Below are 27,188 nucleotides of genomic sequence, written 5' to 3'. Positions count from 1 at the left end.
AGTAGTTGAAATTCACAGTTAACTCACAGTTAACTCCAATGCCAGTCTCTTGGCATTGATTGCCTTATTCTAATCTTTGAAATTTAAATACATTGTTTTCTGAAAGCCTCAAACATATTAGTTATTTCTGATTCAAATAACTTTCTGAATGTAGCTAGGAAGTCCACAACAGGAACTCTACCAAGCCATTCTTCAGAAGCCCATGCTTAAAAATTCATTTCCTTGGGGCATTCTAGGAAGTAGACAGAGGAGTGAGAACTAATGTGTGCCACTGTATGAATGAAGCTGTTACTTTCCCATTCTCTTTCATGTCTTTCTATAGTAATTATCCGGTGTATTTTGTATCAACCATGCAGGTCTGTTTTCACTTTTTTGTAAAATATTTATTGAGAAAATAGTTAATGCAGCATACAGTTCATTGATTTAAAGTGTAAAATTCAGTGGTTTTTAGCATATTTACAGATATGTGCAACTGTCTCCATAGAAAGGAGCCAGGAGCTTCTTACAGGTTTCTCACACAGATGCAGGGTCCCAAGGACTTGGGCCATCTTATACTGCTTTCCCATGTCATAGCAGAGAGCTGGATCGGAAGTGGAGCAACCAGGACTTGAACTACCACCCATATGGGATGCCAGCACTGCAGGTGGTGGCTTTACCCGCTACAACACAGTATTGCTCCCTTGCCCGTTTCTTAAGTGGATTCTTTGTTTTAATTGTGTTGAGTTTCTTGAACTCTTTTTAGAGTCTGAATATTAACCCTTTATCAGTTGCATAGTTTGCAGATATTTTCTGTCATTCTGTCAGTTGCCTCTTCACTTTGCTGAGTGTTAGTTTTGAATGCAAAAGCTTCTCAGCTTGATGTAATCCCATTTGTCAATTTGTCTTTGAATACCTGTACTTCTGGGATCTTTTCTGTAAATGCTTTGCCTGTGCCAATGTCTTGCAGATTTTCCCCAATGTTCTCTAATAATTTGATGGTATCAGGTTATAGATTTATGTCTTTGATCCATTTTTAGTGGGGGCTTTGTGTCATACTGCTGCTTGTGGATATCCAGTTTTCTCAGCACCAGTTTTTGAAGAGACTGTCCTTGCTCCAGGTATTGATCTTAGTTACTTTGTCAAAAATCAATTGGTTGTAGATGCATGCGTTGATTTCTGGAGTTTCTGTTCTATTCCATTGGTCTACCCATCTGTTCTTTTTCTAGTAGGATGCTGTTTTGATTATAATGCTCTGTAGTATATCTTGAAATCTGATTTTGTGATGCTTCTGGTTTTATTTTTGGTGTATAAAATTGCCCTAGCAATTTGGGGTCTCTTGTGTTTCCATATGAATTTTATCATCATTTTTTCTTGATCAGAGAAGAATGTCCTGGGTATTTTGATTAGAATCGCATTGTATCTGTAAATTGCTTTCAGTGGCATGGATGTTCTTATAATATTGATTCTTCCAGTCTGTGAATGTGTAATATTTTTCCTTATTTTTGTATCTTCTTCTATTTCTTTCTTTAATGTTTTATACTTTTCAATGTAGATTGACATCCTTGGTTAAATTTATTCCAAATTATTTAATTCTTTTTGAAGCTATTGTGAAGGGGACTGATCTTAAAAGTTCTTTCTCAGCCATGACATTGTCTGTGTATACAAAAACTATTGATTTTTTTGTGTTGATTTTATATCCTGCCACTTTAGCAAACTTTTTGATGAGTTCCAATAGGCTGTCATTAAATTTTTTGGATCCCTTATATATAGGATCGTGTCATCTACAAAATAAACTGCCTTGATTGTGTTGAGGAATGTTCCTTCTATACACAGTTTGCTTGAGGTTTTCATTGTGAAAGGACATTGTATTTTATTGCATGCCTTTTCTGCATCTATTGAGATAACCATATAGTTTTTGTTCAGTTTGTAAATAATTTACAAATGCTGAACAATCCCTGCATACCAGGGATAAATCCCACTTGGTACAAGTAAATGATCTTTCTTGTTTGTTGTTGGATTTGATCACGTAATATTTTGTTGAAGATTTTTGCATCTATGCTCATCAGGGATATCTCTTTCTCTGTTGTATCTTTTTCTGACTTAGGAATTTAGGTGATTCAGGCTTCATAGAGTTTGAGAGGATTGCCTCCCTTTGGATTGTTTTGAATAGCTTGAGAAAAATTGGTATTAGTTGTTTAAATATCTGATAGAATTCAGCATTGAAGTTGTCTGGTCCCAGGCCTTTTTTTGTTGGGAAGGTTTTTATTATTGATTCAATTTCTTTGTTATTGATCTGCTTAGGTTTTCTTTGTCTACATGGCTCAATTTTGGTCGGTTGTATGTGTCTAAGAATCTACCCATTTCTTCTAGGTTTCCCAACTTGTTGGCATACAGCTCTTTTTAGTAATTCCTGTCATTCTTTTTCATTCTGTTTTATCTGTTATTATATTTCCTTTTTCATCATTGATTTTATTTATTTCTGTCTTCCTCCTATTTGTTTAGTTGTGCCAATAGTGTATCAGTTTTATTTTTTCAAAAAAAAATAGCTCTTTGTTTCACTGATCTTTTGTATTTTTTTGTTTCAATTTATTTATTTCATCTCTAATTTTAATTATTTCCTTTTTCCTACTAATTTTGGGTTTGATTTTTTGTTGTTTTTCTAGGTCCTTGAGGTGCACTGATATAGCTCATTTATTTGGTGACTTTCCAATTTCTTGACATAGTCACCATTTCCTTTGAACTTCCTTATTAACATTGCTTTTGCTGTCTCCCATAATTTTTGATATGCTGTATTGTTGTCAAATTTGTTTCCAGAAATTTTTTGATTTCTCTTTTGATTTCTTTTATGACCCAGTGTTCATTTAGGAGCATGTTGTTCAGTATTCATGTGTTTGTTTATGTTTTAGAGAGTCTTGAGTTGTTGATTTCCAGCTTCTTTCCATTGTGGTCCGAGAAGATGCATGGTATGATTTCTATTTTTTTGAATTTGCTGAGACTTGCTTTATGGCCTAGCATATGGTCTAGCCTAGAGAAAATTCCATGTACTGTAGAGAAGAATGTGTATTCTGTCACAGTGGGATGAAAAGTTCTGTAGATATTCATTAGGCCCATTTTTTTTCTACAATGTCAGTTAAATCTGTTGCTTCCTTGCTGTTTTTCTGTGTTGTTAATCTGTCTGTTGATGAAAGGAGGGTGTTGAATTCCTTTGTTACTATTGTATTGGAATCTATTTCTGTTTTGATCCATTAACATTTCTTTTAAATAGCCAGGTGCTCTGTAATTAGGTGCATATACATTTATTATAGTCACTCCTTCCTGTTGAATTCATCTCTTAAACATTACATAGTGCCTTTCTTTCTCTCTTTTTTAAAAGTTTTTAATCTGATATTAGAATGCCTACTCCTGCTCTTTTTTGCTTCCTGTTAGCATGGAGTATCTTTTTCCATCCATTCCCTTTCAATGTGTTTTTTGTTTGTTTGTTTGTTTGTTTTTGACAGGTAGAGTGGACAGTGAGAGAGAGAGACAGAGAGAAAGGTCTTCCTTGTGCCGTTGGTTCACCCTCCAATGGCCGCTGCGCCTGGCATGCTGCGGCCTGCACACCGCGCAGATACGAAGGCAGGAGCCAGGTGCTTCTCCTGGTCTCCCATGGGGTGTAGGGCCCAGGCACTTGGGCCAGCCTCCTCTGCATTCCCGGGCCATAGCAGAGAGCTGGCCTGGAAGAGGGGCAACTGGGACAGAATCCGGCGCCCGGACCGGGACTAGAACCGGAGTGCTGGCGCCGTAGGCAGAGGATTAGCCTATTGAGCCATGGTGCCGGCCCCATCCACTCCCTTTCAATCTGTGTATATCATTGTTGGTAAGATTTGTTTCTTTTAGGCAGCAAATAAATAAGTATTGTTTATTAATCCAATCAGCCAGTCTATATCTTTAACTGGTGAGTTGAGGACACTTACAATCAAGATGACTATTGATAAGAAAAACCTGGCCCTGCCATTTTTCCAAAATTTTCCTGTTTAGTTTGTATTTCCTTTGTATTTTTACTGGGAGATTTTTGCCTTGGTCTTTTTTCATAGTGATTACCATGTTTCTGTATTTCTGTGTATAGCACATCCTTAAGCATCTTTTGTAAGGTTTTTGTAAGGCTGGATGAGTCATGAAAAATTCTTTCAATATTTTTTTATAGTAGGTCCTTATTTCACCTTCACAGGGCTTTGCAGTGTACAGTATTCTGAGTTGACATTTTTTTTTTCTCTCTTGAGACTTGGAATTGTCTCACCAGTCTCTCTTAGCCTCTTAGGGTTTCTAATAAGAAGTCATCTGTGAGTCTAATTGGAGATCCTTGGAAACTAATCTGATGGTTCTGTCATGCATATTTTAGACTCTTTTCTTTATGATTTACTGTTGAAAGTTTGATTGCAGTGTATCATGGTGAAGATCTTTTCTCGTCATTTCTGTTAGGAGTTCTGTGTGCTTCCTGTACTTGGATGTCCCTTTTTTTCCTCCAAATTGTGAACATTTTCTGTAATTATTAAACTAAATTGTCTTTCTAATCCATTCTGTTTTTCCATACCTTCAGGATCTCCTAAGATCCATATGTTGATTTATTTGATAGTATCCTATAAATCTCCACCACTGTTTTCTTTTTTTTTCTTTTTTCTTTTTTTTTTTGACATGCAGAGTGGACAGTGAGAGAGAGAGACAGAGAGAAAGGTCTTCCTTTTGTCATTGGTTCACCCTCCAATGGCCACCGCGGCTGGCGCGCTACTGCTGGCGCACCGCGCAGATCCGAAGGCAGGAGCCAGGTGCTTCTCCTGGTCTCCCATGCGGGTGCAGGGCCCAAGCACTTGGGCCATCCTCCACTGCCTTCCTGGGCCATAGCAGAGAGCTGGCCTGGAAGAGGGGCAACCGGGACAGAATCCGGCGCCACAACTGGGACTAGAACCCGGTGTGCCGGCGCCACAAGGGGGAGGATTAGCCTGTTGAGCCATGGCGCCGGCCTCCACCACTGTTTTTAAATGTTCTAATTTCTTCTTCTTCTCCTCCTTCTCCTCTTCCTCCCTTTCCTCTTTTCCTCCTCCCCCTCCTTCTTCCCCTCCCCTCATCCTATGACTATAAAATTTCCAAAGATAGGTCTCCTAAGTCAGTTAATCTTTCTTCCACCTCACCAAATCTGTTAGGCTTTTCTCCACATTTTTATTTGATCTACTGAATTCTTCATTTCTAATATTTCATATTGATTTGTCTTTAAAATATCAGTTTTATGAAATATTAACATTCATATCATGTATGAATTTCTTTAATTTGTGGATTTCCTTCTCATTGCTTCTGAGTACTCCCCTGATTAGTCTTTTGATTTCCATTTCTGGCCTTTCATCAATCTCTTCATCTTCACATTTTAATATTGAATTGTTGTTATGTTCTCTTCGGGGCTTCATGTCTTCCATATCTTTTCATATATCTTTTTTCTTCGGTTTCTGCATTTATTTTTAGGCATTAGTGGAATTTTTTTTTTTTTTTTTTTTTTTTTTTTTTTTTTTTTTTTTTTTTACTTCTGATGGCTTTTATATTTGCACTGTTCCTCTGTGGCTTAGTGGAGTGCCTGCACTTTCATTGAATACCCAGATGTGTGTGCTGGTTTTAGCCAGGGTGCTCTTTCAGAGCTCCAGTATGGGGCAAGTATCTAGCCCTAAACCCAAGATTTGATTAGCTCTGTTGACATAATCACACCCTCACCACCTCTCTTCCAAGGTGTTCAATACCCAGGCACAGTGGGTGCAATACTCATCTATGCTACCAAAAGAACCACACAAAGGATCTGTGCAGTCCTCCGTGTGAGCATGGGTCCTACTGCAATGATTCACTGCAGGCAATCAGAAAGCCTGAGCATGTGGAGCTGCCACCGTGAGTGCCCAGAGACCCCACCACACCCAGTACCCTCCCATACAGTCTTGTGTTCCTACATTCCCAGCACACAAGGAAGGCTCCCACAGTCATGGGGCACTAAGGATCCACTCTACCCAACTAGTCCATATCATGCACAGAGAGGTGTGGACACTCCCAGAGTCAGTTTCCTGTGAGTGCTCTTCCTAGGCAGTTTGAGCACCAGAGCCTGTGATGTGTTGGTAGGCTTGAGGCACCCCACAGTCATATGTGGGTGCCCATCCTCTCATTAATCCTCCTGGCCAGACATAGGTGTCTCCTCTTGGCCAGTTTCTGGACACAAACACAAGTTCCTGAAGCTGTTATGTATGTCCAAAATGGTGCCTTCCCTCTCAGTCAGTTGTTAGGTGTCTTTGTCAGGGGGATGGCGACAGAGAAACATGCCCCTTTTCCCTCTAGGTTGACAGATACCCTGTTCCCCACAGAGCTCCAGGCCAGACTCCCACCAGGATCACCCTGCAGCTATTTTGCCAGTGGCATGGGCTCCTGCAGTCTGCTTACCTCACTCTCCAAACCTGGTGCTGAGACTCTAGGCTGCTGGCCTCTTGTGTTGTGTTCATGCTTGTGCTGCATGTCTACACCCTCCACATAGATACATAGCATCCTCCTTCCTTCTGTGGAATTTCCACTATAGTGTTCTCCCTAACTATTTTTTGAGATTGCACTGTCTCAACTTTTTTTTTAAACTATCTTCCCCTCGCCTAGAGCAGTAAGCTTCCTCCCTATTCAGCCATCTACTTCATTCCTTTTTATGGTTGCATAATAGTCCATTGGTTGGATATGCCATATTGTATGTATGCACTAATTTGACATTTACACTGTTTATACTTTTTCTCTATTATGAAAATGCTCCTATAAATTCATGCGCAACTGTCTGTGTGAACATAATGTTTTCATTTCTCTTCAGTATATACTACCCTAGGAGTAGAATTGTTTCCTTCATCACATTTCTTCTTACTTGTATTTCCCTGGTAACTAATGATGTTTTTCCTTTTTTCATTTGCTTATTGGTAATTTGATATTTTAATTGGAGAAATATTTAGGTACTTTGCCCATTTTAAAATTGATTGTATGTTTTGGCCGGCACCGTGGCTTAACAGGCTAATCCTCCGCCTTGCGGCGCCGGCACACCGGGTTCTAGTTCCATTTGGGGCGCCGGATTCTATTCTGGTTGCCCCTCTTCCAGGCCAGCTCTCTGCTATGGCCCGGGAAGGCAGTGGAGGATGGCCCAAGTGCTTGGGCCCTGCACCCGCGTGGGAGACCAGGAGAAGCACCTGGCTCCTGGCTTTGGATCAGCACAATGTGCCGGCCGCAGCGGCCATTGGAGGGTGAACTAACGACAAAAAGGAAGACCTTTCTCTCTGTCTCTCTCTCTCACTATCCACTCTGCCTGTCAAAAAAACAAAATTGATTGTATGTTTTAATTTTTTACAATTACTTATTTGTGCGGCTAGCATCATGGTTTAGTGGGTTAAAGCCTCAGCCTGCAGCGCCAGCATCCCATATGGGCACCAGTTTGAGTCCTGGCTGCTCCACTTCCAATCCAGTTCTCTGCTATAGCCTGGGAAAGCAGTAGAAGATGGTCCAAGTCCTTGGGCCCCTGCACTCATGTGGGAGACCTGAAAGAAGCTCCTGGCTGCTGGCTTCAGATCAGCTCAGCTCTAGCCATTGTGGTCATCTGAGGAGTGAACCAGTGGAATGAAAGACCTCTCTCTCTCTCTATGGCTCTACCTCATGTATGTACCTCTGTCTTTCAAATAAATAAAAATAACTCTTTAAAAATAAAATATTAAAAATTACTTATTTGTGAGGCACAAAGAGAAATAGAGATATAGACAGAACTGTCATCTGCTGGCTCATTCTCCAAATGCTGTCAACAGCTTTGGCTGGTCTGGGCTAGAGCATAAGACAGGAGTTGAAAGAAAAATTCAGGTTGCAGAAAAATACAATTACTTGAGCTACCACCACTATCTACCATGGTCCACATTGGAGGGAAGCCGGAGTCAGGAGTTAGAGCTGATCAAACCTATACACTCCAGTGTGGGCTGCTGGTTTATCAACTGCTAGGCTTAACAACCCACTTCTAGTTATTTGTCTTTTGTAATTTAATTGTAATAATGCCCCATATCTTCTAGATATAAGCCCCTTATCATATACATTATTAGAAAACTTCTTTCATTTGTAATATCATTGGTTTTCTGACTTTAGGGCTTTGCTCCTGATGTTCCGTTTTCTCGCCTGCTAATTACTGGTCTTCTCATAGGTAGTTCCTTCCAAATATTTTCGTCTTTTATTTTGAAAAATATTATTTATTTGTTTGAAAGAGTGACAGAATGAGACCAAGAGAGATATCTTCTATTTGCTGGCTCACTCCTTCAAAGCCTGCAACAGCTTGAAAAGTAGATGACTAGGTTGAAACCCCAAGAACCCAGAATTCCATCCAGTTCTCTCACGGGAGTGCCAGGGGCCCCAGGTACTTGGGCCATCATGTGCCACTTTCCCAGGTACATTAGCAGGAGGCTTGATCAGAAGTGGAGCAGCCAGTACTTGAACCAGCAATTAGATATTTGATAAGGTTTTACTAAACATTCGCTTAACTCGCTGCACCACAACACCTATCCCTAAGTCTTTGACCTTAGTCACCTTAGTCCATATATCACTTCTTCAAAAAATCTATTTCTACCTTATCTAAAATATTTCTTCCTTTCTATTTCCCTCTGTGGACCCTTGTTTTTTTCTGTAACAGCACTTATACCTTATAGTGAATGTATATGTTTGTTTACTGTTGACTTAGAGTGTAATTTCCACAAGGCAAATGTGCTGTCACAGGTATTAGGTAATTTACATTACATATGACCTAAAAGTTTGCAATATTAACACTTTAACCCATTTTTTTCATAATTGAAAAAAAAAAACATGCACAGCCCTTTATTTGATTATTTCAAATTCAGTCTTTTATCATTTCAGTATCTTACTTTATTATTTCCTCCATCTCCATCACATTTTTTTTGTACACGATAGGAAACTGATTTTCTGCTTGGTAAAACATTGTTTTTAAAATACTACATAAAAGAGTAAGTTTTGTGGTGATAATCATTTCCTTTAATGGAATTTACCAAATAATATTAAAATCTTTAGAGTTAATTGTTCAGGTATCTTTAGTCAGATATTTTTACAGAACTTTTTGCCTAAGTAGTATTTCTTAGTACAAGTTAGATAAGGAAAGGAGAGTGTCATATAGGATTGAAGCAAATTCTAGTTACAAGTTATTCTTAACAGTTTATTATGTTCTGCTTCAGTGAATTCAATTTATGTCTTAAATCATTAGGTTCTATATATTAATCAAGTATCTACAAGAATCATATTATGTTCTTAGATAAAGATCATAAGTTTAAGCTACTATATTACATCTATATTATTTGCAAAGCATCCACAGTTTATATTAATGAAATTGTGATTTTTTTTGTCAGTAAGGAAACCAGTACCAACAATAGATAAAATTTCTTAGAAATGAGGTCAAAGAACAAGAGTACCATAGTCTGAGTTTGTAGAGTTAGGCAGTTTTCAGTGAATAATAATAAAGGTCACAAATTGTGTGGTTAAATTCTTAAGATGCCAAGTTTTTCTTTTCTCTTTCTTTGCTAATTCATGTCAACCACTTCATGACAATTTTAAAACTTAGTGAAAATATTTTCAGTTGTTTTTCATAAAAGATGTTGAAATTTAACATTTTCACCCACCACAAATATTTTTTATTTTGTCACTAGAACAATACCCCTAATTTATCGAGACCATTTTCATTAATCAGTACTGATTATGTTTAATAAAATTTTCCTATTATTACTGAGTTTTACTCTAGTCACTGGTGCTATATCTTGCTGTTGCTTACTGTCTTTTCAGAAATTAAGGCTATATCCATGTCTTTGACAAATTGTCCTCACTTCTTTTAAATTTACAATTGGCTAACAATCCGCTATTTTAATTCTAATAGTAAAGTATTACAATTGGAATATTAGCTACATAGTATGTAGAAATGAACTTTTTAAAAGAGAAAGGAGAGAATGAGATAAACTATAATTCAGCTACATTTTAACAAAATAATGAAAATCACCCAATTAACTAGCATCTAGAATATATTACCTTCATGGACAGTTTGATATATTAAAGAAAATTAAGGATTATCACTTTACCCTCAATGAACCAATAATTGAATCTCATAGACATCACTGTAAAAGTGCTCTGAAAAATAGTTACTCTATAAAATAAAATGTAACATGTTAATGGATACATTGTTGTTTGCTCTTATTATTTTTTTTTTAATTTGATAGAGTTGGACAGTGAGAGAGAGGGACAAAGAGATTGCTCTGATTTTAAACACTTTTTGTATCCATACACATATAGTTTATAAATATTTTTGGTGATGAATTCTCCCTTTTATCAGTACTTCTGTGTCAAGTCAAACATTTTCTCATTCTTTTTTCTTTCTTTATTGTGTCTAACCTCAGAATTAAGATTTATTTTCTGCAGATAAAGGTAGTTGACTTTTATTTGACATCAGCCTGTTACCTAAGGAGAGTGGAGGTATGACTGAGTTTTTTGGTTTCCCTCCTGCATAGTAAATCTTGAGCTGCAGCTGTTGAGATACAAGCTTTAAAAATCAGAATTGTTTCTTTTGAATAGTAAGAGTTTATTTTTGTGTATTTTTACCATCTCGTTTGAAACGTAGCTTTTTAGGTACAGGGGAATGATAAGAGACTACTAATTCCTCCATTTTTTTTTTAATTTTTACCTCTCTGATTTCTCCTATTGTAAATGCTCTATCAAATATTTTTAAAAAGTAGAAATGAGGCAATAAATCAAAAGAAGGGAATAATCTATGTAAAATGTACAAGTCATCTCTTAAAAATGTTCTACAGTTGCTCAAAGACTTCTAAAAATGTATTAACTCCCAAATATAGACAGAAAGTTACCTGTATTGCTTATGTTTGTTCTGTGTTAATTTCTCTCAGTGATCACTCCATGGTCTTTCCTTCCTTATCATAATAAGAATGAAGTGAAGTGATAACCATATCAACTTAAATTAAAAAGTAGGATATGGTGAGTGGAAAGCAAATATTTCACAAATAAATTTCATGATAATAGAAGACTAACAGAGTTTAGCTTAGGAATTTTTTGCCTAGGAATCTTATGTTTATGAGATCTTCCATTTATTTTGTGCCTTTCAAAGAAACTGTTATGATATTGCATATAAAGATGACACTTGGAATTATTGATTGATATCATAGGAAATAATTATTAAGTGTTCTGTGTAAATAGCAGATTTTCTTTTGCATTTACATTGATACTACATTTTTCCTCTCTTTGAAATTGAAGTTCTTGGGGAGTGGAAGACTTGTGGCATAGTAGGTTAAGCTTCTGCATGCTATGCCAACATCTCATATAGGTGCAAGCTCTAGTCCCGGCTATTCCACCTCAGATCCAGCGTCCTGCTAATGTGCCTAGGAAATGCAGTGGAAGATGACCCTAGTCATACCAATGAGGGTTCTGAATGTATATTCCTTAAAAAAACTTTACCATAATATCATCATTAGGGTGCTTGCAAGTTCTGGTTAGGTGATTCTCATAAATCATACTTACGCAAAGCTAGATTATATAGCCAACTGCATGTCTGGGTCATGTGTTACATACTGTCAAATATGTGGTCTGTTATTGACTGAAACCTTATTATACAGTCATGACTGTATATGTAGGATTTTGTTTGCATTTTCTTGAAATCCTTAAAAATAACTGCTTTTAAGTCTTTGCTAATAGTCGTTTGGGAATTTGTTTCTATTAATTGATTTATCTGTTGATTGAAGTCACGTTTTTCTTTTGTCATTTGTAAGTTTTTTTAAAATTAGATATTAGGCATTGTTAATTTTAAGTTAAGGTCTCAATTTCATTGAATTTAAGAGTAGTGGGATTTTTTTTTTTTTTTTTGCAGCAGTTGAGTTACCTGTGGATCATCTTTCAAGTACTGACTTTTTGTTTGTAGAATTGCCTCTACTTTAATACTGATTTAATCCCATTGTTAAGGTGTGACCTTTCTTGTAATTTTATGGATTACCATGGTAGTTAACTAGTATTCTTCGTTCTATGGAACTTGGACATCTCCTAGCCTTCCATGAACTCTTGGAGTAATTCTATGTATGGCTTCTAGCGATTCCATGCCTAACTTTGTGGATTTTCACCTCTCACCCACACAGCTTATGATTCAGCAACCACCCTGACAAAGAATTCTTTCTCTCTAATACCCTGATCCACACATTTTAGCCTCTTCAGTTTCTCTGAAGTTTGACTTCTGTCTTCTCATCTCAGAAATTCCCCCTGCTTGCATAGTGATTTTCCAAGTGCCTCCAGGTAGAAAACAGGGCCAAGAGTAAAGCTCAGCCCATTGGCTTCTCTTTTCTGAAACATTGTAATCCTGCAGTTCCCATTGGCTAAAGTTTGAAAACAGTTGTTGTATTTTATTTTTATTAGTTGCTGCTTGTTTACAGGAAGAGACTAAATTCCCAGTTCTGCTGACATGGCCATAAGCAAAACTCCATTTATAAATCTGCTTCTCCAGTTTCACCTCCCAACCCTGGTTATAAAAGTAGAAGTGCAGGCTAGTGCTGTGGCATAGTAGGCTAAGCCTCCGCCTGTAGTGCCAGCATCCCATATGCCCGCCAGTTTGTGTCCTGGCTGTTCCTGATCCAGGTCTCTGCTGTTGCCTGGGAAAGCAGTGGAAGTTGGCCCAAATGTTTAGGCCCCTGCACTTGTCTGGGAGACCTGGAAGATGCTCCTGGCTTCTGATTAGCTGTGGCCATTGAAGCCATTTGGGGAGTGAATCAGTGGCTGGAAGATCTCTTTCTGTGTCTCTCCTTCTCTCTGGAACTCTTCCTCCCAAATAAATAAATAATATCTTTTAAAAAAAAGTAGAAATTCCCCATGTCAAAATATTGGGAAACATGGAATTCTATGTATCATTCATAGTTGCTGTCTACCTACATATATAGCGTTGAGGAACTTCATTTTCCCCTTACCTCATGTCTCCACCTCAGAGGACCTTTGTTGGAATAACACTACTGCCCACTTTCTGGCCTTCAGCATTCATGCTTTACAAAGTTAAGAGGGGTAAGTGATAAGTGAATTTGAGAGAAGTATTTTCAAGCCAAGTGTACTGTTTGTTTACTTTCCCACATTTTCCACAAAAAGCAGTCTGAAGATGCCTTTGGTTGTATGTCTTTTTCTATTACTAAATAGGTTTTTTCAGTGTAGGGAAGATACTGGGAAGATGATGAGATAGTAGATTTAAGCACTGTTGCCTGATTTATCTGTTTCAATACTAACATTGATATTTTGAACTCTTTTTGTCTATACCCATCTATTTCTCAGTTTGTCCCAAATTCAGAGGAAGAAATAAAGGAATTATTTATTCTTTCCCTGAAAACCAGTGTATAGGCATACATGTTTTTCAGCTACCACTACATCAGATCACTAAATATTTGTTAGTATGAGAAATGAAAATTCAAAAATTCACAATAGTGGCTATAGAGAAACTATAACCAGAAGCATATACAGTATACAAAGCTGTTTGAGTTTCTTATTTACCCTATTTCCAGTCAGCATTTTTTTAATTGCCTCAAATCCAATTTCTAGGTATTCAAACTAGGTCCTTCAACCCCTCTGTGAGCTGGTACATTTGGTTATATACAGCTGCTCTTCCAAAGCTATTTTACAAGTACAGTGCCTTTTGTTATTTTCTGTAGAATGTGATCATGGAAAAAGCAAACCAGGATAGTGATGTGTGAAAGAGAGGAAGGTAAGTAGAGGGAGGAGAAAAATTGAACAGATTTATAGGTGACAGATAACTTATGAAAGGGGTTATATAGATAGTACCCAATTGAATTAGCATCCACTGTTTGAGGGAGATAAAAAACAAGATTTGACATGGACAGAAGAGAAAAAAATAGAGAAGGGAACAAACACAGAGAAGGAAAAAAATCTCTGTAGTTGCCTGTACAGTCATTATCCACTAGTGATTCTTACCAGCTCTGGGTAATTCTTAGAAAATAAGTGCTGTTAATATTCTAAATGGAAATAATGAAAATTCAATTTCACTGCTGTTGGAGTATGTCTTTATGTGATTCTTACCAAGATACATTTGTCATTAAAACTGTTTTGTCTCAATAACGTAACTTTCAATAAAATTACCAGTGTTATTGATGTTTCCTGAGTCTACATTAAAAGGTTAAGTATTTCTTATCAAAAAGGATCATTTTCTCTGATGTAATAAGTTTAATACTTTTTCTCTAGTTATTGCATCAGTTGAGGCTATTTGTGCAATTTTTTTTGTAACATTGTTGTCTAGATATTTAAAGGTAATGTATTCGATTACCACTAAGTATCAAAATACACATTTTTTCAATAAACCAATTTTAATTTATGCATATATATTTAAGTGTTCATGCTTTCTGTACTATCTGTATATTTGTGTGTGCATTTCTATGAGAGAGTATATATATATATATATATATATATATATAGCTTAGATATGAGAGGACTTTTGTGTGCTGCCAAATGGGGAGTATTTACATAAATTAGATATACTTTTTATCTGATAACCATGGGAGCTATTTAAAAATATGTAGCACTTTTAGGGCTAAATAAAACTGGTATTTAAATCATAGGAATGATATACCTTGATAACATTATTATCTTAAAAGATTTATTTATTTACTTGAGAGGTAGAGTTACAAAGAGGGGGAGAGACAGAGAGGTCTTCCATCCACTGGTTCACTCTCCAAATGACCACAAAGAATTAGTAAACTATGAAAATGTGATTAAGTTATATGGCCAGAGCTGGGCTGATCTGAAGCCAGGAACCAAGAGCTTCCACCGGGTCTCCCATGCAAGTGCAGGGGCCCAAGCACTTGGGCCATCTTCTACTGCTTTCCCAGGCCATCAGCAGGGGACTGGATTAGCAGTAAAGCAGCCAGGACTCGAACTGGTCCCTTATGGGATATCGGGACCACAGGTGGATAGTTAACCTGCTATGCCACAGCACCAGCCCTGATAATTTACTATTATTATTATTATTAAGGATTTATTTCTTTGAAAGGCAGAGTACAGAGAGGGAGAGGCAGAGAGAGAGAAATCTTCCATCTGCTGGTTCATTCCCCAAATGGCTGCAATAACCAGAGCTGGGCCCATTCAGAGCCAGGAGCCTGAGGCTTCTTCTGGATCTCTCACGCGGGTACGGGGGCCCAAGCACTTGGGCTATCCTCTATTGCTTTCTCATGCCATAGCAGGGAGGTGAATAGGAAGTGGTGCAGCCAGATTTCAAACCTGCTCCCATATGGGACGCCGGCATTGCAGGTGGCAGCTTCACCTGCTATGCCATAATGCTGCCCCCCCCCCAATAATCTTATTATTATAATCTCTATGTGTGTGTGTGTGTGTGTGTGTTCGTCCTTAGCCCCCTTTCATCCATGGGTTCGCTGTTCATGATTTTAGTTACCCATAGTCAATGATTCAAAAGCATTAATTGAAAAATTCCAGAATTAAGCAGTTCCTAAGCTTAAAATTATCCAGTATTTTGAGTAGTTTGATAAAACCTTGGATTATTTTGCAAGACTTTAATCATGCCTTTGTCCAGCATATCTAAATTGGGTGTGGATTAATCACTTAGTAGGTGTCTTCATCATCAGATCCACTGTCACAGCATCACCGTATGTTGTTCAAGCAAATCTTGTGGCACTTAATAATGCCTCCCAACTGCATCAATAATAATACTGGAAATTTTATTTCAGAGTATTATGTAATTATTCTCTTTTATTATTAGGTACTGTTAATCTTGGCTTGCCCAATTTATAAGCTAAACTTTATTGTAGTTATTATGCATGTGTAGAAAAAATATGTTTTTAAATGGTCACTACTATTTGTAGTAAACTATGAAAATGTGACTAAGTTATGTGTGGAAGATTAAAAGATACAAGTTATTCTGACAAGATCTGTACAGTATTCTCTTGGTCTCAACTTCTCATCCTTCAAAATATGGATGTTGACTTTCCTTCCACTACAGGGAGAATGTCTTTCACACAGGGATTTCATCTTCCACTTTAGAAATAGCACAAAGTTCAAGTCTTTTTGTACCTCCACTTTTTCAATAGTTTTTAGTTTACTCAATATGCAGGAATAGTATATTTTTACCACTTTGTAAATATAATTTTTACCAAGAAGAGAAGCTGAATTATTGGCTAGAGATTTTTATATTTATGCTTTCTTTTTTTTCTGTTTTAAAAAGGTTTGTTTGTTTATTTGAAAGGCAGAGTTACAAAGAGAAAGAGAGGGAGAGAGGAAGAGACCATGACCTTCCATCCACTGCTTCACTTGCCAAAGAGTTGCAATGACGATTGCTTTGCCAGGCTGAAAGCAGGAGCCTGGAACTTCTGGGTCTCTCACGTGGGTGGCAGGGGCCTAAATGCTTAGGCCATCTTCTGCTGCTTTCTCAGAGCATTAGCAGAGAATTGGATTAGAGGTGGAGCTTCTGGGACTTGATCTCGTGCTTAGATGGAATGTTGGCATTGCAGGCAGTGACTTAACTCAATGCCTCACAACACTGAACCCTCCTTTTTCATTAGAAAGATACAAATGAAATTGTCCTTGAATCTACCTGTTGGATGAGTATAATGTTCATGTCAGTCTGTTTAATAAAATCTTCAGGTTCACACTACCAAAAACTCAGTAATGAGGCATGTTCCTACAAGAAAAAGACTATTCAAGAATTGTAATTACAAATTGGCAATATATTCTGTTACTTTTTAATGAATAATCCATTTTTATGAGCTTTCAATGAGTGTAAATATTGATTGATGTTATCAGATGTAATTACAGAACAATATGTTTGCCTTTGAAAGCGGTATATACTCTCTACTTTTTCTGGAATTGCATTGTTCACATCTTTAGTATTAATACTTATTTTTCAGCATGTCTAGCATGTCCTGTTATAACGTGTCATCTTTCTACTAGACAATGATCTTGGCAACCTTTTATTATGCTTCAAAGTGTCTGATAAACAAACTGAGTGGATTGAAAATTGCCGAAGACAATTCTGCAAAGTGATGAAGGCCAAACCTGATATAATCAGTGGAAGTGGTGAGTGCATCATCTCCAGTGTGGGCTTTTTTCTTTGTTGATGTGAAGATTATATTAATAGAAGCTGTAGTTCCTGAGGATTAGTACTGGCGTACCTAGGAAACAAAATACTGATTTCCAAAAGTCCGCTGACTTCTGAGAAATTTGTGATTCTGAGACAACAAAATTAAGATTCAAGAAATTCACAGCCATGCTTTAAACTGTCCTAACAGACTCTGTAAGAAAACTGGGACACTGATTTACATTTGCCTAGGTAGAAGTTTGTTTGGTTTTACCAGTTTGCCAGTTAATTTATCCTTAAATAAAAAAGCCTAGATCTAAAAGGAGGAAGACAGAAGGAAATGCAGTTAATGAGATTTTCCTGAGAACTTACTTTCTGATTCCTTACTTTGTTACCCACGATAGGCAGCTGCTGTGCTTTGTGGTAAAGGTGAAGTAAGGGTGAACAATCCATTAAGAGTCTTCCTGAATTGAACTAAGCCAGGCTATGTAAACATCTACCAGGAGAGAAAATTTCCACCTTCATCAGACTTCTGTTGTTTTCCTTCTAGGCCTTAAGTTTTTGACAAGAACAGGTGCAACGGTGTGAATGGATAATTAAAACTTGTGCACTCATAAGAGTCACTGGGAGAAGAAATAGTTTACATGACCCAGAACTTCCCTTTTGCTTGCAGAAATAATTTAATCTTTAAAAATATTTCAGATTCTTCCCTTTCGTAGCCTTATTTTTTTTTAAGATTTATTTATTTGAGAGCAGAGAAACACAATGAGAGGGAAAGATAGCAGAGAGCAAGAGAGAAAGAGAGATACCTTTCATCGACTTGCTCCCCAAATGACCACACAGCTGGGGCTGGTCCAGGTTGAAACTAGGAGCCCAGAACTCCATCCTGGTTTCCACGTGGGCAGGGAGGGGCCCAAATTATTTGGCCGTTTTCTGCATCCTTCCTGGGTGTATTAGCAAGAAGCTGAATTAGAAATGGAGTAACTGGGACCCTAACTGGCACTCCAACAAGAATGCCACTTTTGCAAGTGGAGGCTTTACCTGCTGCACCACAGTGCTGGCCCCAATGTCTTTATTTTTTCTGAGTCTCCTCTCGAACCCCTTACTAACAGTGTATATCCCATACCTTTTTTCTAAGGTAGAACTAACTAGAAACATTTCATTCTGAACATCTGATTTCCTTCATTTGTATGTTTTTGGTTTTGATTTTTTTTTAAAGATTTTATTTTAGAGGCAGAATTTTAGAGAGGCAGGGGCAGAGACAGAGAGAGAGAGAGAATCAATCTTCCATCTACTGGTTCACTCCCCAAATGCTCACAACTGCAGGGCTGAGCCAGGCCAAAGCCAGGAGCCAGGAGCTTTCTGTGCAGGGGCCCAAGCACTTGGGCTAACATCTGCTGCTTTCTCTAGGCCATCATCAGGGAGCTGGATCAGAAGTGGAGCAGACGGGATTCAAACTGGCACCCATGTGATATGCTGGCTCTTCAGGCAGTGGCTTTACCCTCTATGACACAGCGTGGGTCCTGCTTTGAATTTCAGACATCTTCATGAGCTATCACTATTTTTTTAAATTATTATTTGATAGAAACAGAATGCTCCCGTCTGCTGATTCATTCCCAAAATGACAAAGGCCCAGAGCTCAGCCAGCCAGAGCCAGGAGCCAGGAACTCAATCTAGGTATTCCCTGATTATCCAAAATCCAATCACTTGAGCCATCACCACTGCCTCTCGAGGTATGCAGTAACAAGAGGCTGAAGGTGGTATTAAATACAGGCACTGGTTGCCCCTCCCTAACATTTTGTGCGTTAGAATGCAAATCATTCCACAATTCTATTTGTTTTTGTTGTTTCATTGTTGTGACATGGTCCCAGTAAATCTGATTAATACCTAGTTTTCTCCTTAATTGCCTAACCTAATTTCTTGATCTCTATCCACTGTAAATAATAGATTCTGTAGTCAGTTACAGGTTCAGTATTTTCTAACTTTTTACATCTGTCTTCAAATCAACTCCTTATAAAAACAAGCCTCTATCTGTATATTTCACTTTTTTTCTCCCCAGCATTACCCATTAATTTTTAATTACTGACCTAATAATTAAATATGCAACCTAAAATTTGTTCTAAGGATATCTTTCCTATTTTTGTTCACTAATATTAATTTAGTCCCCAGCCAAAATTTTAGAATAAAAATCGTGTAATTTTAGTTAGTCTCTATATTATATGTACAGCTTTCTGACAAACAATATTGGAAACTTTGGTATACTTTATAAGTATCTATAATACATTTTTGGAGCTATGTTTTTTCAGATGCTGAATTTTTCATGACTTGGACTCTTCAGAACTGTTCTTTAACCTGGTTTGGCCTCTTTGCCCTTGTAAACCTTTTCCATCCCCCATTTACTTCTAAGAGTCTCCTTGCCTTGTGACAATGATGGAATCTTTTGAAATAACTTTTCCTGCTCCTAGATAATCTAAGGGGTCCTACTTCCTGTTACTGGAAAAATACCACTGATCTCTAGCAGTGCATATTAGATGTTGTGACATAGTTACCCAAGATAAAAAGCATGATATAAAATAATCCTCTTTTAAAAAACAACATGTATTTATTTTGAATTTACCTTGTTTATATTTTAGTTTCTTTTTATTTCACCCTGAGGATTTAATCTAATTCTTCACTTTGAATTATCATTTATTTAAATTATGCTGCCTTTCTCTCCTCCCACTTTAGATTTTTTTCTGTATGAGACACTATGGAGAAAGCAAAATAATCTATGTTCTTCCTCTTGTTTTGCCTTTTTGACTATCAATAGCATCTACTTGCCATTGTAAGCAGCCTAGTTCTCCCTTTTTTTAATCCTCTGAATGATTCCAGTCCTCCCAGGTACCACGTCTTATAGATTTTTTTCCTAAATATGTCTAGTTGGTTCTTCCTCAGCCAGGACCCCTGCCACCACTTTCATGCAAGTACCCAACATTCTGCAACTGGACTCTTGTATATCTAATACAGAAGTTAAAATCAATAAAATGAGGAACTGGAATTTTCTATAATTGTATCCCTCAGAGATCCTCATTGCTAAGAGCAGACTAGAATTTTAATAATGTGAGTTGTCTGATTATATCACAGCCCTAAATGATTAAAATAAAAAGAGACATATAGCTTAACTGCGGACTGACTGCTCAGTAGAAGCAGACATGAAGACATTAAATTTCCTGAGAGAAATCACGTGAGGAGCTAGTGATGCTGAGAACAAAAGCCGGAAACCTCAAAGAAAGGTGTACGTTGTCTGATACTAGAGGATACTTTGTCCTCCCATTCAGTTACCTTTGTGAGCACAACTAAGTTTTACTCTCATTCCATTCTCAATGGCCTCCCAATGGCACTTGCCCGTCATTGCGATGCTGTTACCAAAACTGCTTCTCCCACAGCTCCACTTCTTGGCTTGGCCCACCATGAGAAGGAGAGCTTTAGCAAAATTCCTGACCTTATGAATTCTTCCATGCTGCAACTACGCCAATACCTCTAAATAATACTCTTAATTTAATGATGTTAGATATCGGTGGACTGAATTAAAATTATCTTTGCATAGGGAATATGACTGTACTGTGTTGGTGAGCCTCTATATCATATTGATCTAATAGCATAACTTCATATTTCATGATCAGTACTTTTCAGAAATAGTGTGCCTTGGTTGATATGTAATGACTCTGATGACTTTTAAGTTTCAAATCCTCTTGTGTGTAGGTCCATCACAGATGTGAAGAATTTTTTAGTTCACTGAAGTGAGGTTAGCTGTATGTCTGACTGCAGAGCGTGTTTAGCTGTATGCTTCATTGCAGGCATAGGATTAAAAGAGCATGCAGCAAACATGATTGACTGAAATCAGAATGATTACTTTACAGTAAGATTTTTTTTAACTTTTATTTAATGAATATAAATTTCCAGTGTACACCTTATGGATTACAATGGCTTCCCCCTCCCTTAACTTCCCTCCCACCCGAAACCCTCCCCTCTCCCGCTCCCTCTCCCCTTCCATTCACATCAAGATTCATTTTCAATTCTCTTTATATACAGAAGATCAATTTAGTATAAAGATTTCAACAGTTTGCACCCACATAGAAACACAAAGTGAAACATACTGTTTGAGTACTAGTTATAGCATTAAATCACAATGTACAGCACATTAAGGACAGAGATCCCACATGAGGAGCAAGTGCACAGTGGCTCCTGTTGTTGACCCAACAAATTGACACTCTAGTTTATGGCGCCAGTAACCATCCTAGGCTATCGTCATGAGTTGCCAAGGCTATGGAAGCCTTCCAAGTTTGCCAACTCTGATCATATTTAGACAAGGTCATAAAAGATAGAGTGAGGATAGTAACCAATGATCCTAAGAGTGACATTTACCAGGTTAGAACAATTATACAGCATTAAGTGGGGAAGAGGACCATCAGTACACACAGGTTGGGAGTAGAGCCATTGGTGGTAGAGTAGAGGTTATGATTACAAAGGAATGAGGCCCAAGTGCACTAGACAGGGCCTAGAACAAAGGACAGAGTCATTATTAGAGGAGCTAAGAAAGGTGCTGTCTAAGCTACAATTAAGTTTTCTGATTGAGAGGCAAATAGAACCTGATAGAAGGGGCTTGATAATAATCTGGTGGGCTTTAGGCCTTGTAAATTCAGATATACCCCATGTGAAGAGATAGATAAGTCTGGGCCTCTGAATTTACAAGGCCTAAAGCCCACCAGATTATTATCAAGCCCCTTCTATCAGATTTTTTTTTAATTTTTTTTTTATTTTTGACAGGCAGAGTGGACAGTGAGAGAGAGACAGAGAGAAAGGTCTTCCTTTTGCCGTTGGTTCACCCTCCAATGGCCGCCGCGGCTGGCGTGCTGCAGCCAGCGCACCGCGCTGATCCGATGGCAGGAGCCAGGTGCTTCTCCTGGTCTCCCATGGGGTGCAGGACCCAAGCACTTGGGCCATCCTCCACTGCACTCCCTGGCCACAGCAGAGAGCTGGCCTGGAAGAGGGGCAACCAGGACAGGATTGGTGCCCCGACTGGGACTAGAACCCGGTGTGCCGGCGCTGCAAGGCGGAGGATTAGCCTAATGACCCGCGGCGCCGACCTTACAGTAAGATTTTTAAATGGACATTTGCATTTAAAATTACCGTTTCATAGAATCTTTGTTATTAATGTATATCTTGCATCCTGAACTACATCTATACCATTCTTCCTACAAAATATATAATCCCAAGAAACATTATTTATAAACAAAGAAGTTGTGTGAATAGAAGTTTAGAGCTCTAGCCTGAGAACTGTAATTTATATATAGATTCATAGAATAAAAGACCTTTGAAAGATTTTTATAAATCTGATCAAACTTATGCTTTATTCATGTGAAGATGGAACCAGTCGAAACAAGTATAAACTTAAATAATCCGTACTACTATTAATGTCTTTTTTGACCTTCACCATATATTTTCAACACTTATTTCCTTTTGACATCATAATGTGAATATTCAATGAATAAAACATTTCTTTTTATATTAAACCATTAAAATATTATGATGTAGCTTGCCAGCTACAAAGATTGTTGAAAAGCATTATGTTCTTTTTGATTTTGCACTTTTTACAAGTTAAACACTAATTAAGAATTACATGCTGAAAAGGCACTTGGATGTGAAATAGTCCTTTCAATTAATAGTGATAGTTATGTTGAATGTCATTAGGACTCAATTTTAAAAGGTGACTAAAACTTGCTTGTTATGTGAATAAGCATATCAGTGATATATACCTTTGCAGCATATGAGTTGCATATTAATTACAATCCACCCAGTTATATCCATTTGGGGGTATATGTGCAAACACAGAATCATTATCTAACCTTGTAAAATGGAAATGTTTTGTTACTATAAGCTACATAGGGTAAGCATACTTTTGATATGGCTGATTTAAACAGATGTCATTAGTTGGAATGTATATAAAACATATACTTTGCCTTGGTTTTGAAAGGGACATGGGTGATGTGTGGATCTCTGTCTTGGAGTCCACTCGGGTTTCCTCTCTATTCATATATGCAAATAGTGATGGTGAGATATTACAGCCTAATTAGTGATAATTTTCTTTCTGTATTGAAATCATTTAGAAAATTCTGAAATAATCCTTAGAGGATCTAAAGATAACAGATGATTCTTTTCCAGTTTTACATTGAATAGGTTCACAGCTAAGCTATTAAAATTTAATTTAAATCTCAAATGTCATTATGAATACTAAAACCATATGCATTGTGAATTTGTCCCTCTTAGAGTGTAACTGTGAAGAAACTCACATGACTTTTATCTTCTAGTCTGTGATTTGGAGTGTATTATGTATTATTGCTGACCTTTACTTTCCTATTTTTTTCTCTTGTTTATTACAGCTTTAGTAGAATTACTTGAAAAATTTGTGTTTCATCTCACTGAAAGCCCATCTGAATGTTACTTCCCCTCAGTGGAATACACAGGTATATTTTAAACATTTTGAAGCTTGAAAAATACTGTGTGTATCTAGGTAATATCTCATAATGATGTATAATTAGATCACAAATATGAACAAATTATCCCATCCTGCTTAACAGGTAAATGTCAACTGGATTCAATGTGGAATGCTTCAAACTCAAAATGTCCAGCAGGGGCTTGACTTCTTCATACTTTATTGGCATACACTGCCCTTGTTCATCTTCTATTGAGTGGGGAGTATAATCATCTACTAACCACTGAAGCCTAGAAATCATTGTTCTGTTTAAGTCTACATTTTATTAAGTCTGTATTCTTAATATATCTTAAATTTGGGACGGCGCCATGGCTCAATTGGTTAATCCTCCGCCTGCAGTGCCAGCATCCCATATGGGCTCTGGGCTCTAGTCCCAGCTGCTCCTCTTCCAGTCCAGCTCTCTGCTGTGGCCTGGGAGGGCAGTGGAGGATGGCCCAAGTGCTTGGGCCCTGCACCCCATGGGAGACCAGGAGAAGCACCTGGCTCCTGGCTTCGGATGGGCATAGCTCCGGCCATAGCGGCCATTTGGGGAGTGAACCAACGGAAGAAGACCTTTCTCTCTCTCTCTCTCTCTCTCTCCCTGTCTATAACTCTACCTGTCAAAAATAAAAAATAAAAATAAATACATAAATAATATATCTTAAATTTATGTAATTGTATCCATCTGTGCTTTTTTTTTTTTTTTTTAATTCTGTCTACCTTAACTCTTGCCTAATGTATTACATCAGACTCTTTGCTCTGTAAGGTCTGTAAATTTGCTAATTGTCAAAGGTATTCTTTACCCTACTGTGAGTGACTGAAATGCAATTGAACCCACTTTTTCCTCTACCCCTTAGGTCACCATTGTTCACTACATAAAGCCCATCCTCATTATGGTACTCAGGCCTAACAATATCCTGCCCCTTCCTTCTTCCCTAGTATCACCCATTTTTTTTTTCCATGCTACATGTCCATTTTTTAACAGCACTAAACACACCACTGCCAACTGCTCTCCACCTCAGATATACACATACACATTCATTAATTCACCAAGCAGATATTATTTCTCACTGTGCAGTGAGAGGTTTCTAAGCATTTGTACACAAAAGTGAAAAAAAGACAAGAAAGATCTTGCCTTTATGAAGTTTCCTTTCTGTTAAGAGGACAGAAAATAAGAAAAGGCTGGTTATGTCAAATAACATGGTGATAAATGAGAAATAAACAGCAGGAAAAGGAGTTAGAAAGTGCTAGCTGGGATGAGAGTTGCAGGATTCTTTAGTGTCCACATAAACCTTCACAGATGGTGTGATCAAAGATTAGCATTGCTATCCGGGACAGCTGGAGCAGAGTTTCTTATCTTTCTACTCCCATCCATTAAGAAAAGAATGTCTAATGTGAGACATAGATTGACTGTAAACAACTTTGCAAAGTTTAATGAAGCAGTAATCCCAACGGGCCAGGGGGGCAACTCATCAAGGAACTGAGTGCCTAGTGTGCATTCAGACTAGAGTTTATATGGGTACAATTCTCCCCCGTTTCTTCGTTCCCCACGTTCTTCTGGCATAGTACTGAGCAAAGGGCTTTTGGAATGTGACACTTGTGAAATTTCTTCTTAAATCTTTCTTACACAGTGATAACAGAAATAGCTCCTTGGTGCTGGAATAGGAAGTTTTTCCTGTGGTATATCTTGGGGTGGGGGGGGCTGTAATGCTGGGACCCCACTACCAAGTTATCAGACATGGGCAGGACTTTGGAAATGTGAAGATACCAGCCTGCTTCAAAAGCACATCTGAGAATGCTACATTGCTTCCCTTAGCAAACTTCTTGTCTTCCTTTCAGCCCCTTTCACACATGTAGGCTATGCCTACCTTCCTACCTAATGGTAGGAGAAAAGAGCAAGATATATGGGTACTTCCAGGGGAAGAAAATTCTAAGTGGCTAGGAAGGAGAATACTATGACTGAAAGTATTAAGGAGAAAATTGTGGCATTAACATTAGAAAGGAGAAGATGTTTCAGGGTCTTGAAAGTCATTTCAGGGTTTTGCATGTAGGAGTAACATGCTGCTTTACATTTTATAAGATAACTGTGACTGCTGTGTTGAGAAAAAATTGATGGAGGACAAAGAGCTGAACCAGGGAGATAAGCTAAGAGTCTATTGAAAAGATCTAAAAGAAAAAGAATAATGCTCCAATGAGGATGCCAGTAATAACGAAAGTGAGAAATGCTTGGATCCTTCATATATTCGGGGGATAGGACAGAAAGGATTCGATAACAGATGGAACGGAAGGTGTAAATGAGAGGAAGGGGTCAGGAAGTCTCTTAGGTACCAAGAGGTTGGAGCAATCGTTTGCTGAAGACAGAGACTAGGAAGGAAAGGGCTCGAGGGAGGAAGTTAGGAGCTGGCTTACTTGTTTATGCTAGGTTTTGGATATTTGTTAGACATTCAAGTAGATATGCTTTGTACACACTGGACATGTAAATCTGAAGGTTAGAGGAATTGTATGGGCTTGAAATGCAAATTACTAATTCATCAGCTTGGTATATAAAGTGAATAGTGCATTGCATTGACATTTGTTATCACATTCTGACTCAGTGTCTAATTGTTCACATTGCTGTGAAGTCTTCTGGGGTAGTTTTTTTTGCCTTATCCATTATTGTATTCTCTGTGCTTAGAATAACAATGGCAGTAAATTTTTACCAAATAAAAGAAGAAATGAATAAGAGTGAAAGAGGAGGGCTTTGTGTATTATATCAATGAATTTATATTAATTTAATGGAAAGTGAGCCATTTAAGGCTTCTGAGCAGAAGCTTTACTTGACTCATTTATTATTTTATGTTAGGTTATTTTAGTAACTATGCAAGTAGGGAATGTCTGATGTGCAGGCTGTATAAAGGCTCATGAAATCATTTGGTCTTGCACTGTCATGATATGTTGTATTGTCATCTTTATTTGTTTCTAGATATTTTTTGATTTCTCTTTTGATTTCTTCTATGACCCACTGTTCATTCAGGAGCATGTTGTTCAGTCTCCATATGTTTCCACATATTCTAGAGTTTCTGAGCTGTTGATTTCCAACTTCATTCCATTGTGGTCAGAGAAGATTTATAGTATGATTTTGATTTTTTTTTAATTTGCTGAGACTTGCTTTACGGCCTAGCATGTGGTCTGTCCTAGAGAAAGGTCCATGCGCTGATGAGAAGAATGTGTATTCTGTGGCTGTAACATGGAAAGTTCTGTAGATATCTGTTAGGTCCATTTGGTCTATAGTGTCAATTAATTGTGTTGTTTCCTTGTTGATTTTCTGTCTGGCTGATCTGTCCACTGCTGAAAGTGGGATATTGAAATCCCCATTACTACTGTATTTGAGTCTGTGTCTCACTTTAGATCCATTAACATTTGTTTTGAATAGCCAATGCCCTGTAATTAGGTGAATATACATTTATAATAGCCACATATTCCTGTTGAATCAATCTTTTAATCATTACATAGTGCCTTTTTTTGGTCTCTTTTAACAGTTTTTGTGTTAAACTCTATTTTCTCTGGCTACATTATCTTCTTTTTGGTATCTTTTAGTAT

The 27,188-nt window shown here is 37.6% G+C and overlaps 1 protein-coding gene across 10 annotated transcripts in view; it reads left to right on the top strand.

The window, feature by feature from the left end:
* Window positions 1-27,188, top strand: part of TBC1D32 (TBC1 domain family member 32) — a 304,455-nt gene that overhangs the window by 206,402 nt on the left and 70,865 nt on the right. For 9 of the 10 annotated variants that reach the window (XM_062186699.1, XM_062186693.1, XM_062186698.1 and 6 more), the window contains 2 exons: window positions 16,972-17,097; window positions 23,518-23,601. In XM_062186699.1, the coding sequence (XP_062042683.1) occupies window positions 16,972-17,097; window positions 23,518-23,601 (210 nt within the window). The remainder of the gene's footprint in view (window positions 1-16,971; window positions 17,098-23,517; window positions 23,602-27,188) is intronic. The other variant, XM_062186695.1, reaches the window with a different exon arrangement.

Source organism: Lepus europaeus, chromosome 3 (genome assembly GCF_033115175.1).
Source record: "Lepus europaeus isolate LE1 chromosome 3, mLepTim1.pri, whole genome shotgun sequence".
Classification (NCBI taxonomy): Eukaryota; Metazoa; Chordata; class Mammalia; order Lagomorpha; family Leporidae; genus Lepus; species Lepus europaeus.
Note: the sequence above shows the minus strand (reverse complement) of the source record. Positions and strands in the feature narration are given on the sequence as shown.